The 16554-nt window shown below is 42.0% G+C and overlaps 1 protein-coding gene across 1 annotated transcript; it reads right to left on the bottom strand.

The window, feature by feature from the left end:
• Positions 1-1928: 1928 nt before the first annotated feature.
• On the bottom strand, positions 1929-9543 carry NPM3 (nucleophosmin/nucleoplasmin 3). The gene is made up of 5 exons (XM_063307043.1): positions 9438-9543; positions 4939-5024; positions 3668-3787; positions 2669-2762; positions 1929-2245 (listed from the first exon to the last, which is right to left on the bottom strand). Exons 1-5 carry the CDS (start codon positions 9511-9513, stop codon positions 2133-2135), a joined length of 489 nt encoding a protein of 162 aa, XP_063163113.1. The 5' UTR covers positions 9514-9543; the 3' UTR covers positions 1929-2132.
• Positions 9544-16554: the final 7011 nt, after the last annotated feature.

Raw genomic sequence — 16554 nt, 5'->3', positions numbered from 1 at the left:
GCCCTTGGGAGGAGATCTCCATGGATTTTATTGTTGACCTGCCTCCTAGTCAGAGAAAGACTGTGATTTGGGGTGTTGAAGGACTACTTTTCCAAACAAGCCCATTTCATTCCCTGTGCCTCCATTCGGTCTGCTCAGCAATTAGCCCGGCTATTCCTAGTCCATATCTACAGAATTCATGGGAGCCCCTCCTGCTTGGTGACAGACCGTGGAACACAATTTCTGTTTTGGCGGGCATTTTTGAAATTGGTGGGCACTAAGCAAGCATTGTCCACTGCGTCGCATCCGGAGACTGACGGATCTACAGAGGCTCTTAATTCTACTCTTGAACAATTTTTGAGGGCATTTGTTAACTATCAACAAGACAATTGGGTTGATCTCCTGCCTTTTGCTGAAGTGGCTTACAACAACGCTGTCCATCAGAGCACAGGGCGCACCCCTTTCCGTACTGTGTTTGGTAGGGATTTTGTTCCCATTCCTGATCTACCTCAACCCACACCGCCGCCTTGTTCTGCTTCTGATTGGGCTGCGCACCTGGCTGATTCCTGGTCAGTTATTCAACAAGCATTGGCAGATGCCCAGTCCGCCTACGAACTGCATGCTGATAAGAAACGAGCCCTTCAACCTGCTTTCAAAGTTGGTGATAAGGTCTACCTTTCCACCAAGTTCATTAAGTCTCCTCAGCCCTCCAAAAAATTGGCTCCTAAATTTGTTGGTCCTTTACCCATTGTGGGAGTTGTGAACCCTGTCACGTTTAAATTGGATTTGCCTCACAACCTTAGACGCTTACATCCTGTTTTTCATTGCAGCTTACTCAAGCCTCTAAACCACTCAGATCGCTGGCATCTGCAACCTACACCTCCTGCGCCAATTATGATTGACAGGCAGCAACATTTTGAAGTGAAGGAGGTCCTTGATTCTTGCAGGCTTCGTGGCACCTTGCAGTATCTCATTCGGTGGAAGCACTTCCCCCACCCTGAGTGGGTGGCTGCATGCGATGTTCACTCTGTTTTAGTTAGACACTTTCATCTCACTTATCCTATGAAACCTGCTCCTTAGTTTTCTTTGGGGGGGGGCGGTATGTCACGTTCACTGTTCCAATGTTGCTGGTACATCGTAACGTTTTGCATGTCATTTCACGGATACGTGTTTCATCTGGGAAGGGCGGAGGATTCCATCTCGGGGAGTTGTTATCTGTTGGCTGCTGGGTTAGAATGTGTTTGGGTTATCTCGTGTGTTCAAGGTTACTTTCCCAGGATGGCAGTTCAAACGCTTACCAGCACCTGGGGGGGGGGGGAGTTTGCAACGGCAGGGCAAGGGGAGGGATTACGTTTGAAGTGAGGGTTTTTAGTTTGTATTTGGTGCGCTTTTGCCCATTCTCAGCTTTCTCTGTATTTGCATACTATCCTTACAATAAATCAGATATCATTAAGTACCTGCTTGTGAGTCTGACTCTGTTAGAATAGGCAACCATTACAAAGCCTCTGTTATTTCTAAGAGCCACCAGATTCAGTGAGCTTTTCAATTCAGCTCCAGTTGCCCCTCAGTAAAATAAAACCTGTAGCAACTGTCACAAAGAAAAATCTCAATCACTGCAGCATACACATCCAGGATATGGGTGCCCATTTTTTAGCTCCACACCTAACCACACCTAGCTAGCTCTACCACCCCTCATGCCTTGGGGAGAAGCAGAGATCCCAGACCAAGGCTGCTGCCATGATTGCCATAGGATTCTGCAGGATCAGCACATATGTCTGTAACATTACCATGACAAGGAGAGCTATACACTGGAGGGTCCCTACCATAGTGTTGCAGATGGCTACTTTCCTTGCCTATCTTCTGTAGCAAGTTCCGTTCCACACTACACCATGCTAGACTATTTACAATATAAAATCAGAGATGGGGTGAAAGAGCAAAAAGAGACATAGTTGTAGAACATTTCCTGTTCAGAGCCTTTATTTGAAAAGGCAGTTTGATTTTAAAATGTCAGTGCCGTTGCTGTGACTGGAGAACAGCCCATGGTATCCTACAAAGATGTAACAAGTTTAGTTAATGAAAACAAGAACTGCATAATATTCCACTCAGGATGAGCATTCTCAGACACCTGAAGAGGTACCTCCAGGGAAGCTCAACTATGACTTTTGTTGCTTCTTGGCTGGCTTGATAGGAGAAAGCTCTTCCTCCTGGTCAACAGATTCCTCTTCCTCGTCACTGAAGTCACTATCTGAGAGATCCTTTCTGTGAACTGAGAAACAACTTGGCTCGTTTATACCATCTAGAGAATCCCTCAAGCCCTTCTCCTTCCTATTACCCATTGATTTCATTCTAAAAAGAATAAAGTTTAAGTTGGCAGAGCACCCCATATTTAGAGTGTTCACACAATATCCTCAGTGGTTTGCATTGCTTCAAACCAGAAGGTGGGCATAAATGCCAGTTCTGTCAGGTACCAGTTATCTTTTCCATCTAAATGACAACAACCAGCCTACACCACTGGGAAAAGCCCCAGAATCCTCAATATCGGCCATGCTGGCTGGGGTAGCTGAGACATTTAACCTGGAATTGTTGCTAATCTACTCCAGAAAGAACTACTACTTTTCCTCATCACTGAATTACTACAGCACACTCATTGTATCCAATAGTTTCTTCAATCCCACTCCCAGGTTCTTACAGATTTGATGTTGTCCTGCAAGATGAACAGGGCCAGATCCTGAGCGCAGACGGAAGGTCACTGGGGGCTGGAACTCAAAATTATTTAAACACAACTGTGAAAAAATAAGGAGAAAGGGCAATTGTAAAACAAGATGAGTATCTCCAGTTTTCATTTAGTTCAACAGGTTTTGAGACTTATTCAGCTGCTTTGTTACATCTGTGGCTATATTTCTTCCTTTTTTCTTTTTTCTTTTTGGTCTGAGCCATGACATTCTCATACAACTGAGAAGTACTGTATTCCTAATTTCCAAATGTAACTCCTGTTAACACTTTTTAAACCAGATCTATACATCCAAAGTTACTCTAGTGATTCACTAAGTATTACATCAGGCCACCTATTTAAGCTGATTATACAGATATGATTTAGAACAGGGTTTCTCAACCAGGGTTCCATGGAATCCTAGAGTTCCATGAGTTCCCTGAAAGATCACAATTTATTTTAAAAAAATTCAAATTTGGGAAACTTCAGATTAAAGAGGTAAGTATCATTCTTTATTTTTAGTTTAGGAACACTGTTAATGCATATATACAAACCTACACATGAAATGAATATAATAATTTTGTAACTTTTGGCCTATATTTGAGCCTGAATGTGCAGGGGTTCCCTGAGGCCTGAAAAGTATCTCAAGAGTTCCTCCAGGGTCAAAAGGTTGAGGAAGACTGCTCTAGAAGGTTGTGGGTTACTAAAAGATTTTCTGACCAAATATTGAATAGTATTTCACTCATGATGAACATTCGTTGGCATACTCTAGAGAAGCCACTGAAGACAGGCTCAGGAAAATCTGGTTGTTCATCTCAGTCTTTGGAATATATTGGAGGGGCCACCCCAAGTATTGCCAACTGGGTATGAAAGACCAGAGAATTTTCCTTTTCTTGCCAAGTCTCTCAAGTCAACATCCCCGAACCACTGCACACCGATTTTTTCCAAGACACCCATATTCCCAAAAAATCATTTTACCCAGGGCTGGCATGACAGCTTCAGGTTGGCCACAGGCACAGCAACCTCCTTGTTCTGATAATCACGACCCACCACCTCCACAACGTTGCACTCATCTTTGGCACCCTCAGACAAACAAGCCTTTAAGAGGGGAAGAAAAACAAAACTGAAGAGACATGCTGAGGAATGCTTAGCTAAGAATGAAAAGCTATCTTAAGTTTTAATGCTGAACCTCTTCAAAAAAAGCAGTTGGGAACAGGAGAAATACAAAATCATCCAGTAACAGATAAACATGAACAGAATCAAAAAAGTAAATTAGCCAATTTGCAGGCTGTTTTAATCCATCCCACTAAATTGACCCTGTAGCCTTCATGTACCTACCCTCAAAATCTGCTCAGGAGTTTGGGATGCCTCTGGAGCAGACTGAGGTATAAAGAGAGGAAACGATACACTCAAACAACACTGGATTTAAATACAGTAGGTCTCTAACCTCCTGCAGCAAAGTTCCCATCAGTGCTAAATTTATTGATTAAAAGAAGTGTGCAGAACCACAGTACACCTAGGAGATTCCACTCTAAAAGCACAATTCTTGCTTCATGATTTTAAGCAAGTAAGATTTGGGATGATACAATCAGAAAAGGCAGTCTTCAGCACAAAATATTTGATTTTATGTGAGGGTGTGCACATGCATGTGTTACATTCTGTGGCATACCAACCCAGAAAAATACAAATAAAATCAACAAAAGCTCACAGCCGTCTTGTCCAGGAAGGGAGATAATATTAAAGCAGCTTTGCCAGCAAAGCTTTTTATCAACTACCATGAAGCTAACAGACTTTACTTCCATGTTGGCCATAGATGATGTGGAGCTCCATTCACTGTAATCAGCACAGAATTCTACCTTACTAACAGGTAGTCAAAATTAAAAATCTTCTGTCACCAGGTATGACAGACACCCAGCCAGCCATCTCCCTTTCCATCAACGTTCCACGTTCCCCCATTAGTTGTCTAGAAAGGGAGTCTTCTTGCTCGGTAACTAGGACAGGAATCAAGGAGGCTGCCAGAAGTAAGTGATCCATCATCTTCTTTCCACCACCTTTTCATTTGCTTGCATGGTTTCTCCACTGTTTCTGGCAATTAGATGGGTTTTTAAATTGTAACTCTGTGTGTCACTCAAGAGCTACTGAGGCCACGGAACAGCAGTGATGACAGGCTTTACAGCTAGTGAATCTGTAAGTCACTAGTGGGAAAATAGCTGAAGCTAGTATCCCCACTTCAGAGTGAGATCTCTTACCATATTTAGAACTAGGAAATGTTCCGAATCATCTTCTTCCGAGACTTTAAAAGTATAGGAGCGGGCACTGCTGTTCAGCTCACATCCTGGGGAAAAAAATCCAAGTGAATATTCTAACAATTAATAAGGCAAATTGCAAAAAAAAAAAAAGTCAGCACTGATTTTCTTAAATGGAAGAGGTAGGTTTCTCCAACTGCAGAAATGCTACGTATTTCAACATGGCCTCACTCCGCAGAAGCCAGAAATAAATCCAGGAGCATACTATCAGAAAAGGCAGTCTTCAGCACAAAATACTTGTTTTTGTGTATGTGAGGGTGTGCACATGCATGCATTGTGTTCTGTGGCATAACAACCCGGAAAAAATACAAATAAAAGCAATGAAAGTTCAGAGCCATCTTGTCCAGCAAGATCAAAACCGAGACCAAAAGCTTTTGGTCTCTGAGCTGAGCTTGATTTCTGCTACCTCATGCAAATATCAATTTCCTTTTCTTGGCAACAGTACAAAAATGGTTTGCCACTATCTTCTCCTGCAATGCCTTTTCAACTTGCTTTGAACTGATCCCAACTATGTGCCCCAGCTTGTAAAGATGGAGTGCCATCTTTGATTCTTCTGTAAAGCCAAAGGAATTAAAAGAGTATTTTTGATTTTCAGACTCTTTATCAAAATCTAGAGGTTTTACCAATGCTATTTTAGCACTGTATAGAAAAACAGCTTCAGCAAAGGATCGTTACCTTGTCGTGGTGCTGGAGCTTGAGCACCTCAATGATGCCATGAGCTAAACCGTGAAGGGCCACCCAAGACGGGAAGGTCATGACAGAGAGGTCAGACTAAATGCGATCCCTGGGGAAGGTAATGGCAACCCACCCCAGTATTCTTGCTGTGAAAACTAAATGGATCAGTACAACCAGAGATATGTCGGTATACCATCGGAAGATGAGACCCCCAGGTTGGAAGATGATCAAAATGCTACTGGGGAGGAACAGAGGATGAGCTCAACTAGCCCCAGACGTGATGACGCAGCTAGCTCAAAGCTGAAAGGATGGCTAGCAGCCGACGGTGCTGGTGGTGAACGGCGAATCCGATGTTCTAAGGATCAACACACCATTGGAACCTGGAATGTAAGATCTATGAGCCAGGGCAAATTGGATGTGGTTATTGGTGAGATGTCAAGATTAAAGATAGACATTCTGGGCGTCAGTGAACTGAAATGGACTGGAATGGGCCACTTCACATCAAATGACCACCAGATCTACTACTGTGGACAAGAGGACCACAGAAGAAATGGAGTAGCCTTCATAATTAATAGTAAAGTGGCTAAAGCAGTGCTTGGATACAACCCAAAAAACGACAGAATGATCTCAATTCGAATTCAGGGCAAGCCATCTAACATCACAGTGATCCAAATATACGCCCCAACCACAAATGCTGAAGAAGCTGAAGTAGAGCAGTTCTATGAGGATCTGCAGCACCTACTGGACAACACGCCTAAAAGATATGTTATTTTCATCACAGGAGACTGGAATGCTAAGGTGGGCAGTCAAATGACACCTCGAATTACAGGTAAGTATGGCCTGGGAGAACAAAATGAAGCAGGACATAGGCTGATAGAATTTTGCCAAGACAATTCACTCTGCATAACAAACACTCTCTTCCAACAACCTAAGAGACGGCTTTATACATGGACTTCACCAGATGGACAACACCGAAATCAGATTGATTACATCCTTTGCAGCCAAAGGTGGCGGACATCTGTACAGTCGGTAAAAACAAGGCCTGGAGCTGACTGTAGTTCAGATCACAAACTTCTTCTTGCACAATTTAGGATCAGACTAAAGAGATTAGGGAAGACCCACAGATCAGCTAGATATGAGCTCACTAATATTCCTAAGGAATATGCAGTGGAGGTGAAGAATAGATTTAAGGGACTGGACTTAGTAGATAGGGTCCCGGAAGAACTCTGGACAGAAGTTGGCAGCATTGTTCAGGAGGCGGCAACAAAATACATCCCAAAGAAAGAGAAAACCAAGAAGGCAAAATGGCTGTCTGCTGAGACACTAGAAGTAGCCCAAGAAAGAAGGAAAGCAAAAGGCAACAGTGATAGAGGGAGATATGCCCAATTAAATGCAAAATTCCAGAGGTTAGCCAGAAGAGATAAGGAATTATTTTTAAACAAGCAATGCGCGGAAGTGGAAGAAGACAATAGAATAGGAAGGATAAGAGACCTCTTCCAGAAAATTAGAAACATTGGAGGTAAATTCCAGGCAAAAATGGGTATGATCAAAAACAAAGATGGCAAGGACCTAACAGAAGAAGAAGAGATCAAGAAAAGGTGGCAAGAATATACAGAAGACCTATATAGGAAGGATAACAATATCGGGGATAGCTTTGACGGTGTGGTTGGTGAGCTAGAGCCAGACATCCTGAAGAGTGAGGTTGAGTGGGCCTTAAGAATCATTGCTAACAACAAGGCAGCAGGAGACGATGGCATTCCAGCTGAACTGTTCAAAATCTTGCAAGATGATGCTGTCGAGGTAATGCATGCTATATGCCAGCAAATTTGGAAAACACAAGAATGGCCATCAGACTGGAAAAAATCAACTTATATCCCCATACCAAAAAAGGGAAACACTAAAGAATGTTCAAACTATCGAACAGTGGCACTCATTTCACATGCCAGTAAGGTAATGCTCAAGATCCTTCAAGGTAGACTTCAGCAGGAGCGAGAATTGCCAGATGTACAAGCTGGGTTTAGAAAAGGCAGAGGAACTAGAGACCAAATTGACAATATCCGCTGGATAATGGAAAAAGCCAGGGAGTTTCAGAAAAACATCTATTTCTGCTTTATTGACTATTCTAAAGCCTTTGACTGTGTGGACCATAACAAATTGTGGCAAGTTCTTAGTGGTATGGGGATACCAAGTCATCTTGTATGCCTCCTGAAGAATCTGTATAACGACCAAGTAGCAACAGTAAGAACAGACCACGGAACAACGGACTGGTTTAAGATTGGGAAAGGAGTACGGCAGGGCTGTATACTCTCACCCTACCTATTCAACTTGTACGCAGAACACATCATGCAACAAGCTGGCCTTGAGGAATCCAAGGCTGGAGTTAAAATCTCTGGAAGAAACATTAACAATCTCAGATATGCAGATGATACCACTTTGATGGCTGAAAGTGAAGAGGAATTGAGGAGCCTTATGATGAAGGTGAAAGAAGAAAGTGCAAAAGCTGCCTTGCAGCTAAACCTCAAAAAAACCAAGATTATGGCAACCAGCTTGATTGATAACTGGCAAATAGAGGGAGAAAATGTAGAAGCAGTGAAAGACTTTGTATTCCTAGGTGCAAAGATTACTGCAGATGCTGACTGCAGTCAGGAAATCAGAAGACGCTTAATCCTTGGAAGAAGAGCAATGACAAATCTCAATAAAATAGTTAAGAGCAGAGACATCACACTGACAACAAAGGCCCGCATAGTTAAAGCAATGGTGTTCCCTGTAGTAACATATGGCTGCGAGAGCTGGACCATAAGGAAAGCTGAGCAAAGGAAGATCGATGCTTTTGAACTGTGGTGTTGGAGGAAAATTCTGAGAGTGCCTTGGACTGCAAGAAGATCAAACCAATCCATCCTCCAGGAAATCAAGCCAGAGTGCTCACTTGAGGGAATGATATTAAAGGCAAAACTGAAACTTTTATAGAAACCGATTAAAACAGGTACAACAATCTCTATTGCTCATTCACTTCAATATTCCAGGCTGCATAAAGAAAACAATACACAATTTTTAACAGCTTCATTTTTTAGATTATCAACGTTAGAATACTTTGCTGTACAATTTCTCCAATATGAATTGGAGTTGAGCGAGACCTGCAGCCTGCCCTCGTCTATTCTTACCCGCATTAAGTTCCACCCTGTTCAACAAAATTTACCAGCGAAACACTTCGCCACGTTTATTCAGTAAATAAGTCCTTCCTTGCAGCGCACGAGGCGCAAACCACACATGGTCGAACGCTTTCCCAGCCTATCTCCAACGCCAACGAGCCCAGGAACACTCGCTGAATCGGGACAGCGTGGCACGTGCTGCGTGCGTGTGCCCAGATTTCCAGGATTAGACCCGAAAAAACCTGGCTGTTCGCCTAACATACCACTGTCACTAAACCACGATTTAAGTAGCCATAATGATAAAATTAGCCCATTCTTTTGAGTTCGCATAATATACCGAAGTGCAAAGTAACCCTCGGATTGGGTTCCCCCAGGCTAAAATGCGGTTGCTTAAGTTTGCGGTTCAGTCTATCGTGCCAATACAACCATTACAAGCCCTATTCAAATGATCCCAGAGAGATCAAGTCCTCCCAAGCGACACCCACTCCAGGAGCAAATAACCATCTCCCTCAAAGCACCTTGCTTTGCCCCCGAGCACCCCCGCCGCCCTCCCGTTTCTCAAAGATGACCGCCACCCGCAACCTCCGGCCTGCGAAGTCCTCGCACATCTATACCAACCGAACACGAAACGGCTAGTGCAAATCGGCGGCGTAGCTTCATCGACCACGCTCTCCAGATCCAAGAAAGAGGCCATGCTTAGCCAGGAAGCGCGGAACAGAAAGGAAAAGGGCGAGGGGAAGACGCTCAGTCGCGCCCCGCCTACTGCCTGCCCCGCCGGGGCCGCGCCAACCGGCGACGCAGCTTTTCTCCAATTACAAGCTTGTCCGCTCCAGGAGGGAAGGCTCATTCATACCGTACTAACTGCAGAGATGGTGTGCCAATCTGAGCGTTTTACTATTTTTTTAAACCACCCTCTTTTTAGAAGTTTTTAAAAAAAAAAAAACTTTTTAAGATTCTGAAACTAAACTATGCAACTGTCGAAAGGAAAAAAAAATCTAGGGGGCCCTGTCATGGGAGACAAATCTTTCCACTTTCACATTAGGATCCCAAAACTATGAAATGCAAAGCTCACTTTGATGGCTGAAAGCAAAGAGGAACTGAGGAGCCTTATGATGAAGGTGAAAGAGGAAAGTGCAAAAGCTGGCTTGCGGCTAAACCTCAAAAAAACCAAGATTATGGCAACCAGCTTGATTGATAACTGGCAAATAGAGGGAGAAAATGTAGAGGCAGTGAAAGACTTTGTCTTTCTAGGTGCGAAGATTACTGCAGATGCTGACTGCAGTCAGGAAATCAGAAGACGCTTAATCCTTGGGAGAAGAGCAATGACAAATCTTGATAAAATAGTTAAGAGCAGAGACATCACACTGACAACAAAGGTCCGCATAGTTAAAGCAATGGTGTTCCCCGTAGTAATATATGGCTACGAGAGCTGGACCATAAGGAAGGCCGAGCGAAGGAAGATCGATGCTTTGGAACTGTGGTGCTGGAGGAAAATTCTGAGAGTGCCTTGGACTGCAAGAAGATCAAACCAGTCCATACTCCAGGAAATAAAGCCAGACTGCTCACTTGAGGGAATGATATTAAAGGCAAAACTGAAATACTTTGGCCACATAATGAGAAGACAGGACACCCTGGAGAAGTTGCTGCTAGGGAAAGTGGAAGGCAAAAGGAAGAGGGGCTGACCAAGGGCAAGACGGATAGATGATATTCTAGAGGTGATGGACTCATCTTTGGGGGAGCTGGGGGTGTTGACAACCGACAGGAAGCTCTGGCATGGGCTGATCCATGAAGTCACAAAGAGTCGGAAGCGACTAAACAAATAAACAACTAAGAGAAAGGCAATGCAAGGGCTGTAGCTGATGGAAGTCCTCAGATTCTAGTCCTTACCAATGAACGTTACCAGAGCTTCATGTAGGGCATGCTAAAGGGAGTGTGACTGAGGTTCTCGCCACACAGATCCTAAAGACAGGTCATGCCCTGGTCAGAAGGAATTTGGGAAAACGTATTGATGCCTATCAGTCTGGAAAAGATTATAGGGGTTCCACTGATCCACATGTCAGAGATACTGTCTTAAATGGAGGAGACAGAAAAGAGAAACTTGAGTGGCTATACTGTCAAAATCATCCCTGAAGTCACACAGATCATGAAAACAACATCCAAGGATATGTAGGTCTCTTTCATCTTGACTAATCAGTATTCATCACTCTAACATCAGAGAAGCACTGGGTAAAAATGGGATTCATGTGATTGTAACAAGTTGGAAGTAATTCCATACTAAAAACATTGATGTGTGTGTTAAGTTTGCCAAAAAGCACTTAGATGACCCTCCAGACTTCTGGAGGAGTATCTTTTGGACAGATGAGTCAAAAGTGAAACTTTGGGTGCTAAATGGGTGTTATGTCTGACAGAAGCCAAGCCTTCAACCAAGAATCTCCTACCAACTATCAAGCATGAAAATGGTAATACCCTGGACCTGAACAACTTGTCCTTGCTTAAGAAAGCATGAATTCTGCTTTGTATCAGAGACTTCTACAGAAGGGTACAAGGCCATCTGTCTGTCAGCTGAAGCAGGACAGCAATCCCAAACATACAAGCAAGTCTATAGGAGAATGGATGAAGAAAAACAAATTCAGTGTTTGGAACGGTTGAAGTTTAGATCTAAACCCAACAGAAATGTGGCAAGAACTGAAATGAACAATTGTCATAAAACCCTGAAATATTACTGAGTTGAAGCAGTTCTCCATGGAGAAATGGGCCAGAATTTCTGTGACTGATGACTAGTTACAAGAAGCATTTGACTGCAATTATTGCAACTAAAGGTAGTTCAACCAGATACTAAATCTAAAGGGGGCAACTATATCCCATGTTGGATGATTTTATGAAATAAATGAAGCAAGTGCCAACCTTTGGTGTTCTTTGTTCATCAGTAGGACCCAAACAAAGGGCTCTGATAGTATTCAGTGGCAAGAATTCAGAAAATCCTAAAAGGGAGGATGAGCAAATAGTTTCTCACAGAATTGTAGACTCTGCAGGTGGACTTTTACAGGCTTGGAAAGGAGTTAATGCTGAGCTCCAAGGAGACTTTATTTCCAAGTAAAAATGTAAAGACATTCTTGAGTTTGATTCCTGGTAAACATCAACCAGCAACAAGGTTGTTTCTAATTGCCTTCACTATTGGAAAAAAAAGTAAACAAGATAGACCCTACAGCCCCAGGGGAAAGCCTTAATTTGAGAAGGCTCTAAGTCACAAATTCTTCTCAGTCACTTGAAAATACCAACTAATTTGGATCAATTCTTTACTGTCATCTGGTGACTGGTAAGGACTGAGGCCAATAACACAGGAGAAACATAAGAAGTACTTACAGATTGCCAGGAAACTATAACAGTAGGGGTCATAGTAGGGGTACTACTCATAACCTCAGATGTTTCTACATGTATGCATGCAGCATGGGAAAGAAACAGGGAGAAATTGAAATCCTAACACAAGGAAAAATAAGATGCAGCAAGCACTTCCAAAACCAGATGGAATGGAGTCCTAAGAGTGAAACAACCCTGAAAGGCTCCCATTTTTTCAAAGAAATAGGCTTAACCGAAGGGGAGGCAATATTGTGCTGTATATTAAAAAAAAAACTATCTGTGTGGAACCTCTTGAATCAGAGCATGGAACTCATGTTAAGTGTGTCTTTGTAAGAAACAAATGTGATATTGTGTGGGAGTTTCTTCTGGACAGGCAGAAGATATCGATGAGGCCTTTGTGTCAAACAACCAGACTTTCAAAGAGCTGTGCCATAGACACAATGGGAGATTTCAACTACTCTGATTCTGTCCTATTATGCTGAAAATTTCATTTGTTTGAAGGTGGAAGAAGTAACAAGGGGGTCTGTGATTTTGGGCCTATTCCTTATTAACAAGGAATAATTGATTGAGGATATTTATTTATTTATTTTGAAGATGACTGGAATCTTTGAAGATAGGGACCATGCTATATTTCAGTTTATGTTGTCAATAGGAGGAGAAATAGACAAGAGTCAGGACTTGAATACTGAATTTCACAAGAGTAGATTCCGATGAACTCAGAAAGCATGTCAAGTCTAATGGCTTGAAATAATGGAGAAAGGTATCTGGAAAGGATGGAAAATACTGTAAAACGTAATACTGCAGAAGATTCCTACTATAAGGAAAAATGGGAGATATCCAAAAAGACAACTGTGGATGCATACAGAGATTTCTAAAATGCTGAAAAGGGGCATGTATAAGAAATAGAAGAGGCATATAAAAAAAGAAAAATACATCACAGTCACCAGAAATTGTAAGAATTGTGTCAGAAAGCCTAAGCTTAAAATGAACTGAAACTTGCAAGATGTCATGTTCACTGTTTCAATGTGCACTGTACATCATAACGTTTCACATGCCATGGCGCTGACGCGCTTTTCTGTTTGGGAGGGAGCTGCTGTGAAACCTTGTGCCAAGCTCTGTATCTATGTTCATTTCAATGGAATGTGTTTGGGTTATGTGCTCGGCTCAAGGACTTTTCCCGCGGACCATCAGAAGCCGTTAGGAGCACCTGGGATTGTGAGCCTGGGAAGATTCTATAGGGGGAGGGATTTTGTTTGTACCGAGGGTTTTTAGTTTGCATTTGGCGCGCTTTTTCCATTCTCAGCTTTCTTTGTGATCCTGCATACTATTCTTTAATAAATCAGATATCTTTATGATCCTGTTTATGAGTCTGATGGTGTTTTAGAATAGGCAATCCTTACACAAGATGACAAAAAAAAGGCCTTTTGGGGTATGTTGGAAATGAAAGCAAAGCAGTTGTAGCTCTGTCATGAGGAGAAAGGTAAGTTGGTAATGAATTATAACAAGGCAGGTTGTCCTAACTTGTATTTGTATGTTTCCTCTCAGAAGGGAAATGAATCCCCAGCTGGCCATGATTATCCCACTAGTGGAAGAAGGGAGCTGCAACTCAGGATGGACAAGAGTGAATGATTTTAACTAATTTACATGAAATCAGGGCCAGGTGCATTATATTGAGGGATCTAGTAAAAGTGACTGCAGAATGGCTCTCTAATCTTTGGGAACTGGTGAGGTCCCAGAAGACAGGAGGAGAGCAAATGTCTCCATCTTCAAGAAGATGAAGAGGGACCCAGGAATTACAGACTGTCACATTGACATCTTTATTGGACAAGGTCCTGAAGCAGATTTTACATATAAAAACAGTTGCCCTTGAATAGGGATGCAACAGTTAACAAGAGCTAGCATGGACTTGTCACAAACAAGTCATAATTTAATCTCATTTTTTGGCAAAGTTACTAGCTTAATAGATTGGGAAGAGTGCTGTGGCTATAGTGTTGAGCTGAGTCCACGGGATTCCATATTTGAATGACCTAGATGAAGAGGGTGTGGGAATAATTATCAAGTCTGCACACGACACAAAACTACAACTAATGCTTTTTCATTTGTTGTCCAGTGATTAGGATGCTCTGAAAATGAGATGAGAAAATGTGCTTGAAAAAAGTATTAAGAGATGAACTACTCCAAAAGGATTAAGATTTATTTTGCTTTGCACTTGCTCTGACGAAAAGTAGAAGTACCTGAGAATAATTTCCCCAGAGAAAACATAGAATACAAAAACAGCCATTCTCTACCTTCTGAACAAGTAAGAGTTAACATACTTGGATATCTCCCTACACAAAAATAGACTATGCTCCCATGGTCACTCTGTTCCTATATATACTAGCCATGTTTTAGACTACATGATCTAGCCAAGACTTGGGGGAAGGTGATGGTCCACACAAATGTTTCAAGTGGGTAGTACATTATCTGTGTTACCTTCTGCTATTAGCAGTCTTATGTTACTGAAGATCATCTGTTGAGACAATCAAGGTTTCCCTTCTCAGAAAGAACATTTGAGGTGAGAATTATTAACTTACCTATCATTATTTATACAGGAGCATCATGGCAAGAGGTTTTATTTCTTCTACGTGGTTTTGGAAACAGATAATGCTCACTTCTGACATTATCATCTTGTAGAGGCAATGGCTGTGCTAAGTTGAGCCTGGGACTTGCTGCTTTGGAGCCATTTAGTAACCATTCAGCCCAGTGATGCAACTTCTCAGTGCAGGCAGGAAAATCAGCTCACAAAGAAAGATCATTTGGGAGAAGATGTGGTTGATTTTCTAGCTATGGAAGGGTGAGGAGTGGAGTTTGCTGAATGTCCTATTTATAGTATTTTATTTCTGTGCAGTGAAAACAAAAGGATTATTGCTCTGAGATACTGATGAGTTTTCCTGCTAGCTGGTTTATGTCTTTCCATCTTAACAGATAGGAAGGGTAGGACTCAGAAGTGCTTGGAATGGAGCAGTCCCAAAGGTACCACTGACAGAAGCAGACATCATATTTTTCCTTGCAGCAAAGCAGTTTCCTTCCTGTTCTGTCAAGGAAAGTCTTGTGAGTTTTGAAGAACAAAGGAGCAGGATGTTTGCAACTGAACTTGATCTGTATAGCATGCTAGTCTATCTTCATTCCATTTTTCATCAACCTGGACTGAGAAATCTATTATGTATCAAATATAAATTGCATATTCTATTGTCTTTCTATCCTGCCTTATCTCCTAAGTGTTCATGGGGGAAGGTCTCCCCTCATTTGATCCCTTCACTCAGCATGATTTAATCAGCACAACAGCTCTACAATATTAATTTATCATTTGAGGCTTGAAACTACAACCAATTATTGTGAAAATCTACACAGAACTGGGACACACGAAGTCATTCTAGCCTCAGATACCCCCTCCATTCTCCCTCCTCAGGCTGCCCTATCCTTTTTTTGGGTACAGAAATCCTTCACCTGCCCAGGTTAATATTTGGAATATATTTGCTCTATATTTGTTCATGTTTCTTCCACTCTTCAGAATTCTTTGTTCTGTTTTAAAAATGAGAAGATAACACAGAGAACACAGTTGCATTATATGTTCATGTTATTTTATTCAAACATCTAAAATTCCTACCACCCTTTCTCTGAAGGCTGTCAGGAGTTTAACTTTCCCTCATACACATTTCTCTGACCACAAACTAAGCAATGCCATCTCCCTGTCTCTCCCCTCCCCAATTCCTTTGCTATGAAGGGATTGTAAAATATTTACAATTTCTAAAGGCAAACAAGAAATATCTTTTTCAGCAGATTATGTCATCAGCTGCCTAAAAATGTTTTGAAAAGTCCAAAACTAGGCTATTGTTGAAAGTGTCTTGCAATCCAACTAGCAAGGCACTGCTGCCAAGGACATAAATGTACAACCTAGGAAGAGGTCAAAATACTACTGCATCAAGCCATTCGAGTAACAGCCATTCCTAGGAAGCAGAGAAGTGCTATTCTCCTCAGAGTAAATCTGTAGAACAGGAGAAGGTAGCTTAGAATTGCTGTAGACCCAGATTTCAAAATTCTTTCAAACTACTAGTTTTCAACTTTCTACTCTTCATTGAAAAGCATGCTAAAATGCTTGAACTGACCTCCAACCAAAGAGAGTAATTACCAGCTGACTCCTGTCACTACACTGTGAGCTAAATCTAGTCTCCTAGTATCTTCCTTGGTCCAGACGTGCAGCATAGAAGGAAGACATTCAAGGAGTAAATACTTGGGCTGGTAAGAAATACCTATTCAACCCCCAAGTTCCAAGTCAAATATTTTATTGATCTTAGGAATAGGAACTAAAATATAGAACAAGAAAAATCAGACAAATGAC

The sequence above is a fragment of the Candoia aspera genome, chromosome 6, assembly GCF_035149785.1.
Source record: "Candoia aspera isolate rCanAsp1 chromosome 6, rCanAsp1.hap2, whole genome shotgun sequence".
Classification (NCBI taxonomy): Eukaryota; Metazoa; Chordata; class Lepidosauria; order Squamata; family Boidae; genus Candoia; species Candoia aspera.
This window is presented reverse-complemented; position numbering and strand designations above follow the sequence as displayed.

Coding starts and splice junctions, on each gene's coding strand:
- NPM3 (XM_063307043.1), bottom strand. CDS start 9,513: ATGGCCTCTTTCTTGGATCTGGAGAGCGTGGTCGATGAAGCTACGCCG. Junction 3,788..4,938: donor ATTTCCTAGTTCTAAATATG/GTAAGAGATCTC, acceptor CCCCTCTTAAAG/GCTTGTTTGTCTGAGGGTGC. Junction 2,246..2,668: donor TGCAGGACAACATCAAATCT/GTAAGAACCTGG, acceptor GTTGTTTCTCAG/TTCACAGAAAGGATCTCTCA.